The 23,133-nt window shown below is 43.3% G+C and overlaps 1 protein-coding gene across 25 annotated transcripts in view; it reads right to left on the minus strand.

Moving 5' to 3' along the window:
- Positions 1-22,444, minus strand: part of TNRC6A (trinucleotide repeat containing adaptor 6A) — a 101,984-nt gene extending 79,540 nt beyond the window's left edge. For 11 of the 25 annotated variants that reach the window (XM_089321717.1, XM_070064558.2, XM_070064564.2 and 8 more), the window contains exons 1-2: positions 21,968-22,444; positions 21,503-21,550 (exon numbers count right to left, since the gene is read on the minus strand). In XM_089321717.1, coding sequence (XP_089177843.1) covers positions 21,503-21,550; positions 21,968-21,972 — 53 coding nt within the window. In that variant the 5' untranslated portion in view covers positions 21,973-22,444. The remainder of the gene's footprint in view (positions 1-21,502; positions 21,551-21,967) is intronic. The other 14 variants (XM_089321725.1, XM_070064569.2, XM_089321722.1 and 11 more) reach the window with 7 other exon arrangements.
- Positions 22,445-23,133: the final 689 nt, after the last annotated feature.

The raw sequence follows: 23,133 nt of genomic DNA on the forward strand, positions 1-23,133 counted from the left end.
CTACTCCCATGTGGAGATCTGGAAGAAGCTCCAGGCTCCTGGCTTTGGATCTTTCACTGCTTTTGCACTGCACACTGGCAGGGAGCTGGATCAGAAACGCAGCAGGCAGGATATGAATGGCTGCCATGTGGGATGCAGGCATCACAGCCCGCAGCCTAACCTGATGCACCACAACACAGGTCCCTGAAGTTGGCTCTCTTAAAGATCACCACTCTTTAGGCCTCTGGCCAGTTTTGAGTCCTGGCTCCTCTGCTTCTGATCCAGCTTCCTGTTAATGTGCACCCTGGGAGACAGCTGGTGATGGCTCAAGTACTTAGATCCCCACTATTCACGTGGGAGACCTGGACAGAGTTCTGGACTCTTGGCTTCAGTTTTCCCCAGCCGTAGTTATTGTGGATATTCGGAGAGCGAACTAGCAGGTGGAAGATCTCTGTCTCTCCTGCCTTTTAGATAAGATGAAAATTAAAAAATTTTTAAAAAAACACACAGAATAAATCCTTTTCCTTTACATAGGTTAAGTGATCAATCTTATTTATAGCACATTTTTCCCTAAAAGCATATGCCTACACAAGCTTTTATTTCAACAGAATGTACTGCAGAAACCGCAATGTAATAAAGTTCCGAGAACACTGGTGTGTAATTAGGTGCAAAAACAGCAAAACCTCCAAGAATGACAAAGACTGAACAGATACTGGTTTCAACAATAGAGACCCAAGTAGTGGTGATCTTTGAGAGCAACTTCAGCGTTTTTTATTTTGTGAATGTTTGTGGGTGAGCCAGGTAAAAGAAACAAGCACAGCTAGTGAACAGCTGCGAGATCCCCCATTTGAAAAATTCAAGTTTTTTAAAAAAGAGAAAAACGGGGAGGTAACTAGAAAGCTATCAGAAATGAGCAAAGGTTTCTGTTTTTAAAAATCATGAAAAAATGCAGCCGGCGCCGCGGCTCACTAGGCTAATCCTCCACCTTGCGGCGCCGGCACACCGGGTTCTAGTCCCGGTCGGGGCGCCGGATTCTGTCCCGGTTGCCCCTCTTCCAGGCCAGCTCTCTGCTGTGGCCAGGGAGTGCAGTGGAGGATGGCCCAAGTGCTTGGGCTCTGCACCCCATGGGAGACCAGAAGCACCTGGCTCCTGCCATCGGATCAGCGCGGTGCGCCAGCTGTGGCGGCCATTGGAGGGTGAACCAACGGCAAAGGAAGACCTTTCTCTCTGTCTCTCTCACTGTCCACTCTGTCAAAAAAATAAAAAATAATAATAATAAATAAATAAATAAAAATCATGGAAAATGCACAACAATCCTGAGGCATGTTGTGGCATAGAGGGTTAAACTGCTGCCTGAGATTCATATCAGAGTCCCTGGGATCCAATCTGCCCTCATCTCCTGATACATTTTAGTGCTAATGCACTTGGGAGGAAGCAGAGGACCTAAGTGTGTGGATTCCTGCCTATGAGGGAAAACTATATGAGAGATCCTTAGGCCTGACCTAGCCACGGCTGTTGCAGGCATTTGGGGAGTGAACCAGTAGATGGAAGATATCTCTTCTCTCACTTAGCCTTTCAAATAAAGAAATAAAAACTTTTTTTAAAATTTCAACTATACATATATATATGCATGTATATATATACATACGAACATATATAATTGCTGGATTTTATTTTATAAAGGAAAATTAAAAGCCAAAAGAAAAAGAACATTTCTTACTAGTTTTACTGGCAAAATTTTTTTCAGGTGCAATAATATTCAGTGTTAGTAAGGAAGAAAATGAAGAAAGAACTCTTGTATTGTTGGTGAGAATGAAAACTACCAAAACCTTTTGAAAGTATGATGGTAATAGTTGTAACAATTTAAGTTACACAGACTCTACCCAGCCACACACATCATTCTTTAGAATGTATCATACAGCAATAAAGCACTAGTACACAAGGGTATATACACAAGGAAGTTCACTGCAAGGTTTACAAGAGTTGAAAAGTTAAAAAAAAGTCCATCAATAAACAAATAGCTACAACATAGTACGTCATATTGAAATGAGTTCTATAAAAACGTCCCTAAACACTCCTTTAAATGAAAAAAGCGGGGCCAGTGGAGTAGCACAGTAAATTAATCCTCTGCCTGCGGTGCCCATATGGGATGCCGGTTCTAGTCCTGGCTGCTCTTCTTCCAATCCAGCTCTCTGCCATGGCCTGGGAGAGCAGTAGAAGATGGCCCAAATCCTTGGGCCCCTGCACCCATGTGGGAGACTGGCAAGAAGTTCCTGGCCCCTGTCTTTGGATTGGTGCAGCTCCGACCATAGTGGTCATTTGGGGAGTGAACCAACGGAGGGAGCACCTGTCTGTCTCTTCCTCTTGTTGTCTGTGACTCTGACTCTCAAATAAATAAACAAAATCTTTATAAAAAAAATAAATGAAAAAAGCAAGCTGCAGAAGTGTGAACAGTGCTTATTCCATATTTTTTTTTAAAGTGAGGTATCTGTACATGTTTGAATGTCTTAATGAAAATTTAGAGAAAGACACAGGGAAACACCCCTGACCTAGAAACAGAAACAACAGGGCTGCTCCACTCTGGAGCAAGTATTTAGCTGAGTTATTTTTAAAAAGCACACCTCTAAATAAACACTATGTTAGCACGCATTACTTTTATAATCTATTATAAAAAATGTCAGATGCTTAGCATTTGTTTTCATGACTCCAAGCCCCACTATACTCTCCCAAAAGAGAGAAAAATAAAATGGGATTCACAGATTGTTGGCTACTGCCAAAACTGGGCAATGGGTTCTCATAGATTCCTTACTCTACTTTCGTGTATATCTGAGATTTGGAAGTAGACTTGTGTTAGACACTAGGAGTCCCAGGAGGCAGGGAGATACAGTGCAAGGCAAGGACCTAACTCAGCAGCAGAGTACACACCAGGGAAGGGATGTCTCTGACTCCTGCACTTCCTGATGCCTGATGGCCAGTTTTTCCTACATTCACAGCACAAACATCACTGAAATCAACCTCTTTAAAAGATAACCTTGCACACTATTACTGGAAATATGGAGTCACTCAAAGCCCTCGGGTGAGCAATTTGGAAATACCTATTCCTAATGAATTTTTAGATGTCACTACCTTATTATCTATCAACTCCAATTTAGCCTCTAAACAGGAATTGCACAAAGGTGAATACTGTAAAAGCCAATAAAAAAGGGAAAAGTTAAACCACGATTCAGTCAATACCACAGAATATCACACAGTGACTTTTAACAGCACCCCTGACTGTGCCTAAACTATTTGTCCAACAATATGGCTCACCCCAAACTCCTGCTTTGCTTCTGAAAGCATGGAATTTGGGCACGTGTCAGGCAAAGGCCACTTACAAGAGTTAACACCTAAAAGAAACCCTGGGCACTGAATTTCTAACGAGCTCCCCTTGCAGACATGTTAAACTTCCTTACAATTTAATGCTGGAGAAACTCAGCATGTCCTCTCAGATTCCACGGAGAGGACACTCGGGGACACCCGCACCCAGCTCTCCCCTGGAGTCACCCTGGGTGCCTCTTCCCGCAGCTGCTCTTTCGTACACTCTTGCTGTAGTGAGCCCTAGCCACATCAAGTCCCGGCGGCCACCTTAGTGAACCCCAACGACTGGACAGGAAGGCAGAATTTCTGCAGTCAGAGTACACAGGCTTTTCAGGCAAGGGAGCACAGAAGTCATGAGCTCAGCACATCAGAGACCTGTCAGGATGACAATTTTAGGGGACAGAACTGACCAGAACAGCAAAAAGCAGGAAAACCATTAGGTAAAAATAGGCAATAAATGGGGCTGGTGCTATGGCATGGCAGGTAAAACCATATGAGCACTAGTTCTAGTTCTAGCTGCTCCACTTCCCATCTAGCTCTCTGCTATGGCCTGGGAAAGCAGAAGATAGACCAAGTGCTTGGGCCCCTGCACCCACATGGGAGACCCAGAAGAAGCTCCTGACTTTGGATCGGCCCAGCTCTGGCCGTTGGCAGCCTTTTGGGGAGTGAACCACTGGATGGAAGGTTCTCTCTTTGACTCTAACTCTGCCTTTCAAATAAATAAAATCTTTAAAAAAAAAAAAAAACAAAAAAAAAAAACAGGCAATAAGTAGGCTAAACAGGGTAAGAACAGCGCTGCAGAGATTCAGGTGCAGATCCAAGGCACTGCATCACAATGGTGACCGTGGAAAAGCAAGGAAAAATCCAAAATGATCATAAATTGCAATAGCTGACAATATTGACAGGAATGACAAAAATGAGACATGTTAATGACAGCTCCAGATTTTCAGAATCAAAAATTTTAAACTGGTGACTCTGTTGTCAGAAATGACAACAATGAGGCAAGCAAGCAGTTACTGTTTCCATTTTGTTTTAAGAGAAAACTGGAAGTAACTTTCAAGAGGGCACAATCGGACTATCGGTGAGCAACTGCTTCTCAGCTGAACATTACAGGCCAGTTATAAATACACACTTCACATCTTCTGTCTAAACAGTGTCTTCTGTCACACCGTGCCACTTTACTTCCTCCTAGTCTCCCTGCGATAGTCCCCTCCTCCCATTCTTTTTTCTCATTTGTGTCCTACTACCTTAATTAAACACAAGACCAGACTAGCATTATACAATTATTGGTAGTCACTGGTACCATAACCTTCAAAATTATAATTTCACCTATAGTAGTAACAGAAATCCAACTGTTGCAAAAACAGTTAGGGGCTGTAAGTTCAGGGGTTTGGGTCAGTTCTTCAAATTTTGTCACTGAAATGAAAAGTACATGATAAAATGAAGTTTTATAGTTTGTTTTTAAAATAAGGAAGACTAGTTCTTATCAGGAGGTACAAAGAGATTAAAGAAAAAATGTATCAAAGAAACTAATCACAGGTGGGGGATATGTTGGTGGCTCCTTACCATCAGAGGTAAATACTTGCAAATGCAAAATTATTCAAATAAAATTGATGCTTCCATGAAATGGAGTGTTATGCAGCTACAAAACCAATTAATAAGGTCTCCTCTACATTCCCAATACGAAACAGCCATAAAAGTTTATAGTTAAATGGGGTGTGTGTGTGTGTGTCAGGTTCTGAAAGTCATCTTTTGTTGTTAAAATGAAAGGAAATAAGGCTGGCAGTGTGGTTCAGTGGGTAAAGCCACCGCTTGCATGCCAGCATTCCATATAGGAGCACTGGTTCTGACTACTTTGCTCCCTGCTAATGCACGTGGGAAAGCAGCATAAGATGGCCCAAATCATTGGCCCCTGCCTCGCAAACAGGAGACCTTGTTAGCTTGGAGTTCTTGGCTCCTGGCTTCAGCTTGGCCCACTTTTGGCTGTTGTGAACACAGGGGAGTGAACAAGCAGATGGAAGCACACTTGCGCTCTCACTCTGTCACTCTGCCTTTCAAATAATAAATCTTTTTTTAAAAAATGAGGTGGGGCCAGCACTGTGGCATAGCCAGTAAAGGCACCGCCTGCAGTGCTGGCATCCCATATGGGTGCTGGTTCAAGTCCTGGCTGTTTCACTTCTAATCCAGCTCTCTGCTATGGCCTGGGAAGGCAGCAGAAGATGGCCCAAGTCCTTAGGCCCCTGCACCCATGTGGGAGACCTGGAAGAAGCTCCTGGCTTCAGATTGGCCCAGCTCCAGCTGTTGCAGCCATTTGGTGAGTGAACCAGTAGATAGAAGACCTCTCTCACTCTCTGCCTCTCTGTAATTCTGCCTTTCAAATAAATAAATCTTAAGAAAGAAAAAAAGGAGATTGGGTTTAAAAGGGAACTTTTGAGCAACAATGTAAATAATGTGGGGCATGTATTGTGGTGCACAAGTTTAAGTCGCCACTTTCACTGCCAGCATCCCATCTCAGAGCTACAGTTGAGTCCTGGCTGCGCCACTTCCTTCTCCAGCTCCCTGCTAATGCACCTGCAAAGGCAGCACCCATGTAGGAGACCTGGATGGGGGTTCCTGGCTCTTTCACTATGCTCTTCAAATAAATAAGTCTTTTTAAAAATACATAAATAATGCTAATAAAGAATTATTAACCACTGAATAAAATATCTGATGATGCCATAATGGCATGAATGAATGAGTCAGTGAATGGGTAAAGGAGACAATATCAACTAATGTAGAAAGAATGGTGGACTTAAAAGATCGTTATTTAACAACTCACTGATCCTGGCAAGAACACTGATGAGACACAAGGTATTTGTGAGAGATCTTCTGAGAGGATCTCTCAACATATTAGTACTAATTACAAAGTGGGAGGCTGGCACTGTGGCGCAGGTTAATCCTCCGCCTGTGGCAACGGCATCCCATATGGGCACCGGTTCTACTCCTGGCTGCTCCTCTTCCAATCCAGTTCTTTGCTGTGGTCTGGCAAAGCAGTAGAAGATGGCCCAAGTGCTTGGGCCCCTGCACCCAATGGGAGACTGGGAAGAAGCATCTGGCTCCTGACTTTGGATTGGCGCATCTTGACCGTTGCGGCCATTGGCGAGTGAACCAGCGGACAGAAGACATTTTCTCTGTTTCTCCCTCTCACTGTTGGTAACTCTACCTCTCAAATAAATGAATTAAAATCTTATAAAAAATTACAAAGGGAAAAATACCAGCTCTACAGTGGTGAAACCTGACAGCTACCACCATAACCAAACAGTTGAAGTTACCATCATCTGTAATGACCTAAGTGGATACTATGCACCTCCTGATACGATGTATTAAGAAAAGCACAACATCAGATCTGTACTAGTCCTGCCAAAACATATATCATAATCTAGACATGAGGAACAGTCTACAAAATAACTAACATGTATTCCCTTAAAAGTATCAAGGATCTAGAGAACAGAGATTAAGAAAATGATCCAGAATGCAGGCAACTAAGTACGAGAAAACTAAAAGTAATCTGTGATCTTGGATTGAATCCCTACCCGGAAGAATTTTTTGCTTTGCTCTAATGGGCATTATTTAGACAAGTGGAAATATATGGATAAAGTCTGTAGATCAGTTTAATATTAAGACTGTTCCAAGAGAAGGCGACTGGCCTACGAATTAAGAGGTGGATTAGGGTGCCTGCATTCCACAAGGGAGTACATGGGTTCCCTTCTTGGCTTCAGCTCCTGATTCCAGCTTCTCGCTAATGTATACCCTGTAAGGCAGCAGGTAATGTCTTAAAGTAATTAAGTTTCTGCCATCCACATGGGAGATGTGACTGAGTTCCTGGCTCCTGGTTCTACCAAGCTGGCACAGAAGTCTCAGCTATTTTAGGTATTTAAGGAATGAACCAGTGGATGGGAGTGTGCCCCCCCCAAAAACGCCTGCCCCTTTCTCTCCCTGTCCCTCTCTCTACTAAATAAATTACTGTGCTAATGTGACTTTCCCAATTTTTATCATGGTAATATAGTTACTAAGGAAATGTCTTAGATTTTAGGAAATATTTAAGTTTGCAAAATAAAGGGGTATCACACTGCAAGTTACTCTGAAATGGTAAAAAAAAAAATATATATATATATATATAAAGCAGGAATGACACAAATGTGATGAAATATTAACATCTAAGGAACAATGGCGAAAGCTAATCAGGGATTGTTTGTTCCATTCTTACAGCATTTCTCTATATTTGAAATTATTCTAATGGGCCAGCACTGTGGACAGTGGGTTAATGCTCTGGCCTGAAATGCTGGCATCCCATATGGGCACTGGTCAGAGACCTGGCCGCTCCACTTCCCATCCAGCTCTCTGCTATGGCCTGGGAAAGCAGCAGAAGATGGCCGAAGTTCTTGGGCCCCTGCACCCGAGTGGGAGACCCGGAAGAAGCTCCTGGCTCCTGGCTTCGGACTGGCGCAGCTATGGCCAATGCGGCCATCTGGGGAGTGAACCATCGGATGGAAGACCTCTCTCTCTCTCTGCTTCTCCTCTCTCTGTGTAACTCTTTCAAATAAATAAATAAATCTTTAAACAAACAAAAAAAATATTCCAAAGTAAAAAAGATCAAGCCGGGGAAAATTAGTGAGATTAGAAATTGAGGAAATAATAAATACCCCACCATAATGACAGATGTACTCTACAGTTTACAAGCTGCTTTTAAACCTACAACCATGAAACACAATTGACATGATTCCCTCTGACAGTCAAAGAAACTCAAGATCAGAGGACCTAAGTGATTTGTCAGATGGTACAAGGCTGTGGTAAAGCTGACCCAAAACCCAGTTTACCAGATCTACCAGCTAAATCCTACTCCTCTTTTGAGGTTTAGCTTAATTACTAGTTCCTTCAAGATTCTTCCCAGCCCATACTAGCCTCACCCTTGACCTCTAATTAAACAGTACCATGTTCTAATTATTTTAGATGTTAATCTCACTCTTCCAAATAGGACTAATTACTGGTCCAAGGAGGGGAAAAAACCAGTTGCTCTACTTGTATTGTACTTTCTGGCACTGGGCAACTCTAATTAGATGCCAATTCCTCTTCCTTGCTTCTACTAACACTATAACCCCACTGTCACCACCAAAAATGCACTCTTTTCACTTTTACTCCTACCCACATTCTACTGTTTTTAAGGATGGGTTTAATTCCCATCTATTCAAACACACACTTCCTAGATAACACAGCATACAGTGAAGAGCTCTGGGTCCAAAGTCAAATAAAAGTAGACTTAAATCTCAACCCCACTACTTGTGTAACTTAAGTAATTTATTTAATTTTTTTAAAGCCTCCATCTCCTAATTTATAGGAGGTCTCAAACTGTAACTCCCTCAAAGGGTGGCTATGAAGATTAAACTAGGCAATACTGATGACCTGCTTAACAGATGCACATAAGTGTACGTTAATTGTTACAAAAGACTTGGTATAAAATGCTGCACTAGGCTATGGCTAAGGCACAAAGGCTGCAACCAAAGGAGGGAGAGCATACAGTAAAAATGGAATTGAATATATAAAAATAATTATATGAGGGCCATTGCTGTGGCGCAGTAGGGTAAGCCGTCACCTCTGATGCCAGTATCCCAAATGGGCACAGGTTCAATTCCTAACTGCTCCACTTCTGATTCAGCTTCCTGCTAATGCACTTGAGAAGTCAGCAGAAGATGGCCCAAGCACTTGGGGTCCTGTCCCTAGGTGGGAGAATGGATGAAGTTCTTGGCTCCTGGTTTGGGCCCGGTCCAGCCCTGGCTGTGTGGTCATCTGGGGAGTGATCCAGTGGATGGATGATCTCTCTCTCTTTCAAGTAAGTAAATAAATCTTTAAAAAAAAATAGTTATTATAGGAGCAGGCATTTGGCATAGCAGTAAAGATGCAGATTGGGACACCCATATCCCATTCTAAGTGCCTGGGTTTGAATCCCGACTCTACTCTGAATTCAATATTCCTGCTAACGCACACAGCAGGAGACAGCGGGTGATGGCTCAACTAATTGGGTCTCTGCCAGCCATATAGGAGACCCAGATTTGAGTTCCAGGCTCCTGGCTTTGAACTGGTCCAGTCCCGGCTATTGTGGGCATTTGAGGAGTGAACCAGCAGATGACAGATCTCACTCTGTTTCTGTTCTCTCTCAAATAAACTAAATAAAATTTTTGAAGAAAAAAAAAAGATTGTAGCCGAATAAAGTAGATGCCAAACCAACAGCTAATGGCCTAGATTTCATATTAGATCAAAATGGGTACTAGGTAACAAAGATACAAAGAAATTATAGAACAATAACCCTGGGGCCAGCACTGTGGCATAGCAAGTAGCTGCCACCTGCAGTGCTGGCATCCCATATGGGTGCCAGTTCAAGTACTGGCTGCTCTACTTCCAATCCAGCTCTCTGCTATGGCCTGGGAAAGCAGTAGAAGATGGCCCAAGTCCACATGGGAGACCCGGAGAAGCTCCTGGATCCTGGCTTTGGATCCACGCAGCTCCAACTATTGAGTGAACCAGCGGATGGAAGACCTCTCTCTCTCTCTCTCTCTCTGCCTCTCCTTCTCTCTCAGTGTAACTCTGACTTATAAATAAATCAATCTTTAAAAAAAAAAAGGGAACAATAACCCTTATGAATACAAACACAAAATTTCTCAGCAAAAGACTAATACATCAAACTTAGCAACATATAAAAAGGATTACACAAAACAGGACTTTTCACAGGAATGCAAGGTTGGTTAACATGAAAACCAAATAGAGTATGTTAAGACAAAGGAGTACAGACAAAGAAAAAGCATTTGAAAAAATCCAGCACCCATTCATCACAAGACAAACACACTCACACTAGGAAAAAAAACAAACCTAATAAAGGCCATCTCAAAAAAGTTCACAGCCTATCATCCCTAATGGTAAAGAATAAATGTTTTTCCTCTAAGATTAAGGAGGACAAAGATGTTCAACCTTGCCACTTGTTATTTAAAACTGTATTGGAACTTCTAGTCAGAAAAATCAAGTGGAGGTGTGGGGGCAAGATTGGAAAAGATAAAAAGCTATCTCTAGTCACAGATGACATGAAAGTCCTAATAAATCCACATATATGAAGACTACTGGGATTAGTAAACAAGTTCATCCCAGCTGCAGGATACAGGATCAACATATGAAAATCAATCAGCCTGCACATACTACAACATGGAAGAACCTTGGAGATATTATGCTAAACAAAATAAGCCAGTCCCAAAAGAACACACACTGATGATTCTACTAATGAGGTGCCTAAAGGAATCAGAGAAGCAGAAGGTAGAATGGTAGTTGCCAGGGGCTGGGGCGGACGGGAAGAATGGGAAGTTTACTGCTTCCCAGGTGCAGAGTTTCAAGTTTGTAAGGTGAAGAGATGTGGAGATGGATGGTGGTGATGACTGGACTACAGTCTGAATGTATTTAATGCCACTGAACTATGCCACTTAAAATGGTAACACTGTAAATACCTTTTATGTGTAGTTCAACAATTTTTTTTTAAATCTACTGGATTTCTATACACCAGCAATGAACAATCCAAAAATTAAATCAAGAAAACAATGTCATTTATGATAGCATCAAATAGAATATTTAGGAATAAATTTCATAAAACATGCATGACTGTACACTGAAAACTATGACAACTCTTAAAAAAATAAAGACCTAAATAAATGGAAACAGATTCCATGTTCATGATCTGAAGACTGAATATAATTAAAATGCCAATGATGTCAAAACTGATCTACAGATTCATCATAGTTCCTATTAAAATCCTAACTGCTTTTTTTTTTGGATGAAATTAGCAAGTAGATCCAAAAATTCATACAGAAATGCAAGCAGAACAGTTAATGCAATCTTGAAAGAGAACAAAAGCAAAGGACTACCCTTCCTGACTTCAAATCTACTACAAAGCTACAGTATTCAAGACAGTGTAGAACTGGCATAGTGATGAGTGGTTCAGAGTCCAGAGACAGAACTCATCAAATTAAGATCAGCTGATCAGCAAGAGGGCCAAAAGGAAAAGTCTTTTCAACAAATGGTGCTGGCACAACCAGACAGAATGAAGAAAGAAGAAAGCTGGAATTCTCATTTCATATGCAAAAAGTAACTGAAAATAGATGATAGGCCTAAATGGAACAGCTCAACTTCTAAAACTATTCAAGGAAAACGCACCATGAGTGAACTACGTGATTTTAGATTGGGTACAAAGAGCACAAACCACAGGGGGAAAATATGTAAACTGGACAAACAGAATTTTACATTTCTGTATTTCTTTCTTTCTTTCTTTCTTTCTTTTTTTTTTGACAGGCAGAGTGGACAGTGAAAGAGAGAGACAGAGAGAAAGGTCTTCCTTTGCCATTAGTTCACCCTCCAATGGCGGCCATGGTCTGCGCGCTGCGGCTGGTGCACCACGCTGATCCGATGGCAGGAGCCAGGTACTTCTCCTGGTCTCCCATAGGGTGCAGGGCCCAAGCACTTGGGCCATCCTCCACTGCACTCCCGGGCCACAGCAGAGAGCTGGCCTGGAAGAGGAGCAACCGGGACAGAATCCGGTGCCCCAACCGGGACTAGAACCCGGTGTGCCGGCGCCGCAAGGCGGAGGATTAGCCTAGTGAGCCGCGGCACCAGCCTCATTTCTGTATTTCAAGAGGCACCACAAAGAAGAATGATTATTACCAAAAAGATGAAGCTTACAAACACTGGCAGGATGCAGAGAAAAAAAAACTTTGTACTCTACTGGTGGGAATATAAATTAATCTGGCCACTATGGAAAACAGTATAGAGGATCCTCAAAAAATTAAAAACAGAAACACCATATAATTTAGCAATCCCACTAATAGGTATACATCCAAAGGAAATAAAATTAGCATATCAAAAAGACCAGCAGTCACAGTGCATGTCATGCACTCCCATATTTATTGCAACACTATTCACAACAACTAAGAAATGGAAACAGCCTAAGATGTGATGAATAGACCAAGAAAATGTGATATATATATATATTTACTTAATGGAATACCACACAGCCATAAAAATGATGAAATCCTGTCACTTGTGACAACATGGATGGCACTGAAAGACATTAGGTTAAATGAAATAAGTCAAGCAAAAAAAGACAAATATTGTTCAATCTCACTTATGTGCAATCAAAAAAACTGATCTTACAGAAGTTGAGAACAGTGATCACCAGAGGCTGGAGAGAGAAGAGAGTGGGAAGCGTTGGCCATTAGGTTTCAAGTTGCAATTATAGAAGTGAGGATATTCTGTGCACAGAGAGCAATAATATACTCTATATTTCAAAAAAAAAAAAAAAAGGATTTGAATGTTTTTACCACAAATAATAAATGTTTGAAGAGATACATTTACTTACCCTGATTTGAACTTTACACAATGCATACATATGTCAAAACATCATCTGCTACTCTATAAATGTGCAATTTTTATGTCAATAAAATTTAGAAATTTTAAATGAAAGTAAAACAAAAACCCACAGAATGGAAAAATATTTGTAAATCATGTATCAAATAAAGGACTTCTATTAAACTATACAAAGAAATCTTACAATACAATGGAAGAAAACATATAACCCAACTAAAAAAATGAGCACATAGACATTTCTCACTATAAGATATACAAGTGGCCAAGGACGACATTAAAAGATGGCCAACACCACGAGTCACTCAAAACCATAATACTAGGATGGCTATAATCAAAAAGGACACTACAAGTGGTGATAAGGATGTGCAGAAGATGGAACCCTCACACACTGCTGGTGAAGAGAAATGGCTTGACTGTTTTGGAAACTGCCTGGCAGTTCCTCCCACATGACCCAGCAAGGCCACCTCAAGGTATGCATCTCACAGTACCGAACACAGGCCACACAAACACTGGTACATGAACGTTCATAACAGCTTCAGTCATGACAGTCCAAGTGAAAGCCACCCACAAGTCCATCAACAAAATGTGGCATAACCCCACAATGGAATACGTCTCACAAACTGATACAGGCTACAACCTGCATGAACCTTGAACATAGGATCTTAGAGGAGGTAGGATTGACACAAAGACACTCATGCGGTATGATTCATTTATATGGATGTCCAGCACAGGCAAATTCAAAGAGCAGACTAGTGGCTGGCAGAGCCTGGAGCGAGGGACAAACAGGAGTGACTGCTATTAGGTATGGAGTTTAGGGTAGGGAGTGAAAAGAAATTTTTTTATTATTATTTTTGACAGGCAGAGATAGACAGTGAGAAAGAGAGAGAGACAGAGAGAAAGGTCTTCCTTCCGTTGGTTTACTCCCCTAATGGCCGCTACAGCCGGCGCTGCACCGATCCGAAGCCAGAAGCCAGGTGCTTCCTCCTGGTCTCCCATGCGGGTGCAGGGCCCAAGCACTTGGGCCATCCTCCACTGCCTTCCCGGGCCACAGCAGAGAGCTGGACTGGAAGAGGAGCAACCGGGACAGAATCCGGTGCCCCAACTGGGACTAGAACCTGGGGTACCGGCGCTGCAGGCTGAAGATTAGCCAAGTGAGCCATGGCACTGGCCCAGGGGGTGAAAATGTTCTGAAATTAGTGATGGTGACTCCACAACTGTAATTCTACTAAATCACACACTGCATAACAGTGGATTTTATGGCATGTGAATTTCCTATCAGTAAAGCTGTTACAAAAAAATTGATGGAGAAATTAAGGGATGCATTCTAAAAAGGAGTTTTTAAAGGGCTACTGCTGAAGAGATGAGCTTAAGCACAAGTAGGAATCAGGGCTTCAGTTCCAGAGTCACTGGCGAGCTAGCAAAGATTTCTAAGAAATAGTGACTGACACTCTAAACTGTGGCATGAGGATGATTAACTGCTGCAGTGCAGAAAATGCACAATGTTATGTCCCCTTCTATCTTTACAAAGTAAGATTTTTTGCACCCGGGAAGGCAGTGGGTGATGCCTACCCTGGGACCCTGCCACCCATGCGGGAGACCATGATGGAGTTCCTGGCTCCTGGATTCAGCCTGGTCCCCAGACCTGGCTGTTGCAGCCATTTGGGAAGTGAGCCAATGGAGAGACGCTCTCAATGACTCTCCCTGTCACTCTTTCAAGTAAATAAATAAATCTTAAAATTGTTTTTAAAAACTAGCATTTTTCACTTATATGCCTCACAAAGCCGAGGGAGTCACAAGTAGAATAATACATTATATTTCTATGACAACCTCTGTATAGTGCATTAACAAACAACTAAGTAATAGTTAAACATATATTTTAAATCAGTGCATATTTAAATATCATATACAATATTTCCTTCTGACGAACACACACTTGTTTTAGGGGGAAACTTAAAAATAGGAGAAAAGGAGGGACCCGTATTAACAAAATACAGATGTCATAACTACAAAAATATTCAATATCATTGCAGCAAATTGCCCAACTAATGTTCACTGATTGAAAACCACCAACAAGAAAGCAGAAACAAACAAGTTAGCCTCCTCTTGCCTGCTAGTATACAAAAGCCCATCAATCATTGTTTGCAGAAAATACCTTGTAAGTTCAAAGTATAAAATTCCACAGCCAGGTCTCAATCTGTTTTGAACATTCCATTTGAAAAGGGAAGTAAGCTGAGTCATCCTCACATAACATCCTACTGCCGAAAATTCAAAATGCTTTTCCCCGTTACAAGAGCAGAAATGGCAAGGTTTCTCCTTCATAGCCAACCCAAACACATATACAGAGTATGCAAATCATGTTTAAAATAAGGCATCTTAAATAAGAAATGTAAACTATAGTTTCATGTTTTTTTAATATAGAGAGAAACCATGCCTTATTTGAGCTTTCTCTCTTCTGAATCTCAAAAATCTCCCTTTTACTGATACTATTCAGCTCCTCTAACAACCTCCCTACACTGTAATGTTTCTCAGTCTTTGAAAAGTAATGACCTTTTGAAATCTGATAAATGCTAAGGTAGGTGTGTGTGTGTATTTTAAGCACACAATTTTTTCAGACTACTTCATACCATTTGTAGTCTCTCTGTGGAGCCCAGGATGAGAACCCTTGTCCTGGTGGTATAGTCATTCCAATTTCAATGGGACATTCTTTTAAGAATTGTGTATTACAAGCCCAGCCTGTTTCATTTTCCTACCAGAGTTATCAGTTCAACACAGTCAAAGCTAAAAACAAGCAACTTCTATGTCCCACAATAAGGGAGTTACCTTCAGAATAACGCTTCATAAAAACAAACCTTACAACCAATTTAAACTGAAGACTTGTTATTATTATAACCTCAAATATTTAAAAGTCTATCTCCACTTAAACTAATTGTTTTGCATTTCCTAAAATGAAAGAAACACTGAATCAGTGTAAAGATAAAAATATTAGATAAGCTTTCAGCTAATCTATTTAAAAATACTGAGGAAGCCTGGTAAGATGCCCTGAGAACAAACACATCATCACCTTTGGGTTATTCCTGCCAAAAAGGTTCAACCTGAATCTAATCATACGGAAACAATCAGACAACTCCAAACAGAAGTCTGCAGAAACAAGTTTTAGACTCTTCCAAAATGCCAGTCATCAAAGGGGCACAGGGGCCGGCACTGTGGCGCAGCAGGTTAAAGCCCTGGCCTGAAACACCGGCATTCCATACGGGCGTCAGTGGTTCGAGTCCCAGCTGCTCCACTTCTGATCCAGCTCTGCCTGGGAAAGCAGAAGATGGCCCAAGACCCTGGCCCCTGCACCCACGTGGGAGACCTGGAAGAAGCTCCTGGCTCCTGATCTGTGCAGCTCCCACCTTGCGGCCATATGGGGAGTGAACCAGCAGATTTAGACATCTCTCTCTGTCTCTACCTCTGTAACTGTCTTTCAAACAAATAAAATAAATCTTTAAAAAGGTTGGGGGGGGGGTCACAAAAAGGATAGGGAGCTACCCCAGATGCAAGGAAACTTCAGATACAAAACTAAACGCAGTGCTGAATTAAGAAATTGAGAGAAAAAACACATTTTTAAGGAAAGCACTACAAAAAATTTTAGGAAAATGTGAATATGGACCTAATAATAAAGTTAAACTTCTTAGGTGGCACATTTTGCCACATTTGCCACATTTTGGGGTGATGTTTCATGATAAAACAAATGTGGCAAAATATTAATATAGCTGGTACACCTAAGAAAAGATATAAGTGTTCCATTCCTGGTTGCTCCACTTCCTATCCAGCCCCTTGCTAATATGGCAGGGAAGGCATTGCAGGACAGCTCAGGTCCTTGGGTTCCTGCCACCCAAAGGGGAGACAAGGTGGCTCCTGCCTTCAGCCTGACCCAACCCTAGCCATCGGGAAGTGAATCAGTAGAGGGAAGATCTTTCTTTCTCTTTCTCCCTCTCTCTGTCATTCTGCCTTTCAAACAAATAAGATGAATTTTTAAAAACATTAAAAAATAAAAGTTTAAACCAGAAGGGTACCTTTTCTTGACTTTTTGTGATCCACTCATCATAAGTCTATATGTAAGTCTACATTTTAGTCTTTCTGCTCATGGGCAACACTTTTGAATTAGTCACAAAGCAGAAATCTAAAGGACTTTAAGTCTTTCCAATTTATACTTTCATATATTTCAGAGACCAAAACTTAAAACAGGTTACAGAATGGTATTGTTTTTTATGTTTATAATTCAAATTTGCTAGAGATACCTAAATGAACTTCCTAATCTGCAAGGCATATTAACAAGAAAAAAAAATAAGGCCTAACAAAATCAGGAGGTAATCCTTCTCACTCCTATCCTGCAGATAAAGGTCCAGAGCTCACGTTAGCCAGGGAGATGCACTGCCCTGGCTTCCTCCTGCTGCCCTCACCTCTTCTGATGCCGCATCTGTTCTAGGCAAGTGTCCCACACACAAGCGCCCCACCTCAGAGGTCACATTACTGGCACATGGTACCTTTACCAATGTTGTATATTAGAGGGAAAAAAAAAATCGCAAAGCATGTTAAGTGCTACTTCAGACAACAGATTCCACATTAAACTCACCACTGGAATGGGCATAACATACTGAGGTAACTCCTTTTTCAGAAAGAAGGGAGAAACCAAAATTGTATTTTATCTATTGTGTAACTTAAAACAGTGCTTCATGGGAAGGACACTTAGAGTGGACACAAAACCCACTTAGCTCTGTCACTTGCTAAGAGAATACACCCTTGCGTACTAAATTGGACTTGTCTCCATCAGTGCTCTCAAGTGAAAAGTGAAGGAGTCACAATACTGACTGATCTGGAAGCTTACGGTCCAGCTTTAAATATTCAATGATTCCATGGCTTTGGCTTCCAAAGTATTTTTTAAAATAGATCTGTTGTTGAACTAGAGTTGTTGTTAACTGGAAAATGTAACTTAGCTCCTCTTCCCCAAATGCCTATTTCTGCTCTGACCTCTATTCTGTTCAGGGGTCGGTCAATACCCCACACACCTTAGAAGCAGCCCAACCCCAACCCCTCCATGTATGAGTAGTTTGACTCAACTAATCACACCCCACATCCCACAGTCCACCTTCTCAGTATCTCACTTCTTTTCTACTATCACTTTAATTCAGCCCTTCACTTCTTGCCTAGACCCATTAGTTATCTACCAATAAATAAATCTGATCACTAATCCCTATCCCATTAATACCCTACCCAAAGGCAAGCAATGGCTCCTCACACCTAAAGACTGGTGCACAAACTGCTCAACCTGACATTCAAGAACCTTCAAGTACTTTGCTACATGTGCCTTTTATAACAGGTCAGCTACGCCAAAACCTCTTGAGCCTTCTGGATCCTGCACCCTTTTCTGACTTCTGCTCTTTCAAAACTGATCCCAAGGGTGCTCACTCTTACACATCAGAGCTCCTTCTTAAAACTGCCCACAATACTGACATAAATGTGACCACTTTAAGGCCCAACAGTGAATTTTAAAAGACAATTTACCTGGGATAGCAAACTAAAATATATCCCTTGTGCCAGTTTTATTTAACTGGAACTGGCTACTTGGCACATCATCTTGAAAAAGATTTGCTGCTCAGCAGAGGAAAAGGAAAATCGCCGAACCTCTTTGACATTCAGAAACTAGACTTCCAAACTGACAGTCCACACGAGGGGGGCTGCGTTCCCATGGTATTAAAAGCTATTTTGATTAATTCAACATCTAAAGGCTTGGGGTTTCTGCATGAAAAATCCAAATGAAGATTCAGAACAGTAGTTCGTAACCAGGGGTGATTTTGCCTCACCCCCACCCCTGGGGACATCTGGCAATATCTGGAAACATTTTTGACTGTCACAACTGTGCAGGGAGTGCTACCGGCAGGTGCTGCAGATCCTACAATGCACAGGACAGTCTTCACAGTAATTATCTGCTCCAAAATGTCAACAGGGCCTAGGTCGAGAAACTGATCCAGACACATGGTATGCATGTGTGGGTTTTACCTCCCAAAAGAAATGTTCCATTTTTTCAAGGGCGAAGAGCCATGCCTCTAGTAAGAGACAGTATAAATACCATCTGAAGTCTGACAGGTTTCAATTACCAGCAGTATGGTCTCTTGCAAGTTACCTAAACTCTTTATGCCTCCAATTCTTGTGTGAAACAGATAATAATAGCACCCACCTCTCAGCATTTCTCAAAGATCAGAGGACTCCACATAAAGTCCTTGGGCAAATGTGCCAGGTCCCTAAGAAGCATTCAACAAATTTTGCCCCTTACATTTTCCTCCCCCAAGTCCCCCCCCCCCACCTTATCCTGCATTTGAAATACAGAAGACACTCAATAAGTGTTTATTAACCAAATACACTGCCTGGGCCTCCTGGGGAGAGCACTAAAGTCTATAAAGACTGCTGTTGGGGGTGGGGGGGGCGGCAGCATCTGACCACCTAATTGCTTCTCTCCCTCCTCAGAACACTTCTCATTTTAAATAATGCTCCTCTCATTGGATTCTTAGTACACACTGCCTTAAAACCTCCCAGATGCCTGCATTTCCTTTTTGTGCTTTTTGGACCAACTGAAGATCCTTAAGCACATGAATGGGATGGCATCTACTTTTGACCCCTATGTCATCTACATCATATTACAGTTATTTATGTGCCTTTTATAGTCTTCCTATTAGATTGTACATGTCCTCTGTGGGCATGGACAGCACTTGACTCCTTTTTATATAACCCAAGAGGCCTAACAAACCTTAGCAACTAGTTGGTCCAAGTTTCTCATTTTATAGATTAGACTGACACGCTAAGTGACTCGCCAAGTGTCAAGGTCATATTTTAAAAGTGGCAGAGGCCGGCGCCGCAGCTCACTAGGCTAATCCTCCGCCTTGCGGCGCCGGCACACCGGGTTCTAGTCCCGGTCGGGGCGCCGGATTCTGTCCCGGTTGCCCCTCTTCCAGGCCAGCTCTCTGCTGTGGCCAGGGAGTGCAGTGGAGGATGGCCCAAGTGCTTGGGCCCTGCACCCCATGGGAGACCAGGAGAAGGACCTGGCTCCTGCCATCTGATCAGCACGGTGCGCTGGCCGCAGCGGCCATTGGAGGGTGAACCAACAGTAAAGGAAGACCTTTCTCTCTGTCTCTCTCTCTCACTATCCACTCTGCCTGTAAAAAAAAAAAAAAAAAAAAAAAAGTGGCAGAGCTGGAATTCAAACTGATTCATGGCTGGCCAATGGTAACAGCACATGAAAATTATACTTGTCCTATAGAAAATTTTTAACCCAATCCTAGAACATCTTCATAAGAATTATGACACAATTATATGACAAAAGCATGAGAAATAGACCCAAACCCCAAGCTCCTCTATGCTCCTGAAATTATACTGTAAGAACTCAGTCTGTTTTCTTTAATGATTCCATATCAACATTTCTTTAACAGCTTCTGACAACAAAACCTATGCAAATATCTACCTGTTACTCAGGCAGGGATGTCAGTCTTAATTTCCTTTAAATGATGCCATAATTTCTTTGAGTAGTAGCAGTCTTTTCCTGGGTAAACCAATGATGACCACCCTTCACCAGCTGAAGATTCCTTAAGGATTCTCTGCAAAGATTAGTACCTACAACGCTCCCAAACGCAGCAGTTTGAAACAACTGTACATGGTGAGCAATATGCAGGTGACCTGAACAGTGTTAATAACTCCAACATAACCCTAAAACTAACACTCATCAAGCACAAACTACACTAAGACTTGCCATTGGAGAATTTTTTATTTAATTCTGTCCAAGTGAAAGACAGTAGTTCCCGTACGGGGTTAATTTCTCCTGAGTGTCCCAATAGAATTCGAAAAGAAAAAAGGTGAATAAGAAAGCAAAAGACAGAAAATGAATGTGAAAAAGAGTTAAGTACAGTGCAATCCCCTGATGCTTAAGCAATTACAGCTCAATAAAGCCAAACATTTCCATAAAGGCTCATGTAAACAACAACAAAAAAACCCTCCCTTTGCTGTGGCTGCTTTAAGTTCCCAGTGCAAAAGCACTCAAGCCCAGTAAGAACGGTAACCACCTACTGGGAACAGATTTTTAATTATTTTACCAGTTGAGTAAAAATAAAAAGCATGCAAAGAACATAATCTCAAATGCAGATTCAAAAGAAAAACAAAACGCAGTTTATGCTTGCTTGAAGTTCAAGGGCAAAACTGTTTCCAATGCAACAGAATCCGCCTGACTACAATGTGTTGAAAAAAAAAAAACGAACACATAGTATCTTTTTATAAAGGCAACAATTTGAGCTACAAAGTAATAACGGGGAAGCCAAAACAGTTTGACAGCCCGCCATAAGGGCCGCCTCAATCATGACTCACACAATGCCTGCAATCATTTACAATAGTAATTAATGCACAAGTCCCCTAATTAAATTCTAAAAGGGTGAGAATGCTTTAACTAAGTTTACAACAATTGCTTTTGGCTTTTTTTTTTTTAACAACAACAAAAAAAATAATAATAAAAGAAAAGCACACACGCGTCATTACGCATCTCCCCGCAATCCCTCCAGCCAGTATTCCCTCAGGCCGCTTCTCCCCAATGCCTGCTCCCTGCGTGCGAAAGAAAATGACACAGGGGAACTTGGAAACCCAGAAAACGGGCGAGCCAGGGTGGGAACGCACAGGAAAACGCGGCGGGAGACGCAAAGCTCGCCCATCTTACCTGCTAAGATTTCTTTCTACGTCTTTGGTAGCTTTAGCTTCCAATTCTCTGAAACAGAACACAAAACACACACACACACACACACACAAACAAACAAAAAACAGAACGAGAAGCGCGTGAACACCGAGTGGCTGCGGCAGAGGCTCGCGCCGGGGGCCGGATGGGGGAGGGGTGGGGAGCCGCGGGGGAGGGGGCTCACAAAGCTGCCGGGCTGCAGCCGGGACTGCGGTCGGGCGGCGCGGGCAGGCGCAGCCCCCCGGGGCCGGCCCCGGCGGCGCGGCCAGGCGCAACCCCTCCGGGCCACCCGCCCGACTCCCCGCAGCCGCGCAGCCCCGCGCCCTCCCGCCGAGGCCCGAGGTCCCGGGGACGCCCCGGCGCCGTCATCACCGTCGCCCGCAGTTGCGGGCCCTGCGGCAGCGCCCCCAGGCTGCTCCCGCCCGCAGGGAGGCCCCCCGCGCCGCTCACCTCATGTGTGTAAAGTGCACGAGCAAGTGGGGCGCGGTGAATGAGGCTCGCGAGCCTCAAGCCCTCCGCAGCGCCGCGGGGAGAGGCCCGAGCCGCTGCACCAGCGCCATTTTCTACACCGACCCGCTGCCGCCGCCGCCGCCACCGCCGCCGCCGCAGGCCCCAGACCGGAAGTGAATGCCCCGCTCGGCAACCCCTTCCGGGGGCGCCGCGGCCACCAGTCCCAAGATGGAGGCCCTAGCAACTGGACCCGCAGACGGGGCAAGCCCTTGGCAACCGCCCTGGAGTGGCGCTCGACCCCCGGCGGGACCTCCGTGGAGGTCACGGCCTCCGAGGTGCCAGGGAGAGCGGCTGAGGGGGACCCTCGGAGCCCCGAGCTCAGCCGTTGTCGCCGCGGCCGGCTTGGCTTGGGTTCCTCCCCTCCTCCTCCTCCTCCTCCTCCTCGTCCTCCTCCTCTTCCACCTTCTTTGCTGCGACACAAGTTTCCTTTCCCTGCCGCCCGGCCCATCCCCCACTGACACACAAGCCAAAAAAAAAAAAAAAAAAAAAAAAATCGCCTAAACCTCAAATTCTAATCCCTGCCGCAGGAGCCCGCGCGGCTTTTGAATTCGGCCACTCCTGATTATTTTTGACCTTGGGCCAGGTATTCCGGGCTTCTCAGGTAAAGAATGCATACCTGGAGGCGGTTTGTGAGGTTTCGGAACGATTTTTTTTAATCCACCGAATTTCGCACACCCTTTGACTCAACAATTCCCGGGGCACGAACGCCTGCCCGGGCCATCACCCTGGGCATCTCCAGACATGTCACCCAGCAGCCGTGGCATGGATGATGGTGAAAAAAAAAGCTGTCAGAGGAGCAAAATGTCCAGCGTGACGACGTGGCTTTCAGAAACGGCTTCTGGTCTGCATTCGGAGATTGTCAAGATGATGTAGAGGAGGAATACGGGCGTGGGGGCGGAGGGGTGGTTACAATGGAGTAAGTGGGGAGGTGTAGGTGTGGACGAAGTAAATAAGTATCCGTGTAGATACAACAAGACACATGGATCCCTTACAGGTGGATACAGTGTGCATGTCGATACAATCGGATAACATTATTCACACGGACATTCCCCTCATGACAGCTCCTTCTGCGTGCCAAGGACCCCGTTCCCTCTTACCTTCACAGA

This window comes from Oryctolagus cuniculus, chromosome 19 (assembly GCF_051225735.1).
Source record: "Oryctolagus cuniculus isolate XC-2025 breed Fujian yellow rabbit chromosome 19, ASM5122573v1, whole genome shotgun sequence".
Classification (NCBI taxonomy): Eukaryota; Metazoa; Chordata; class Mammalia; order Lagomorpha; family Leporidae; genus Oryctolagus; species Oryctolagus cuniculus.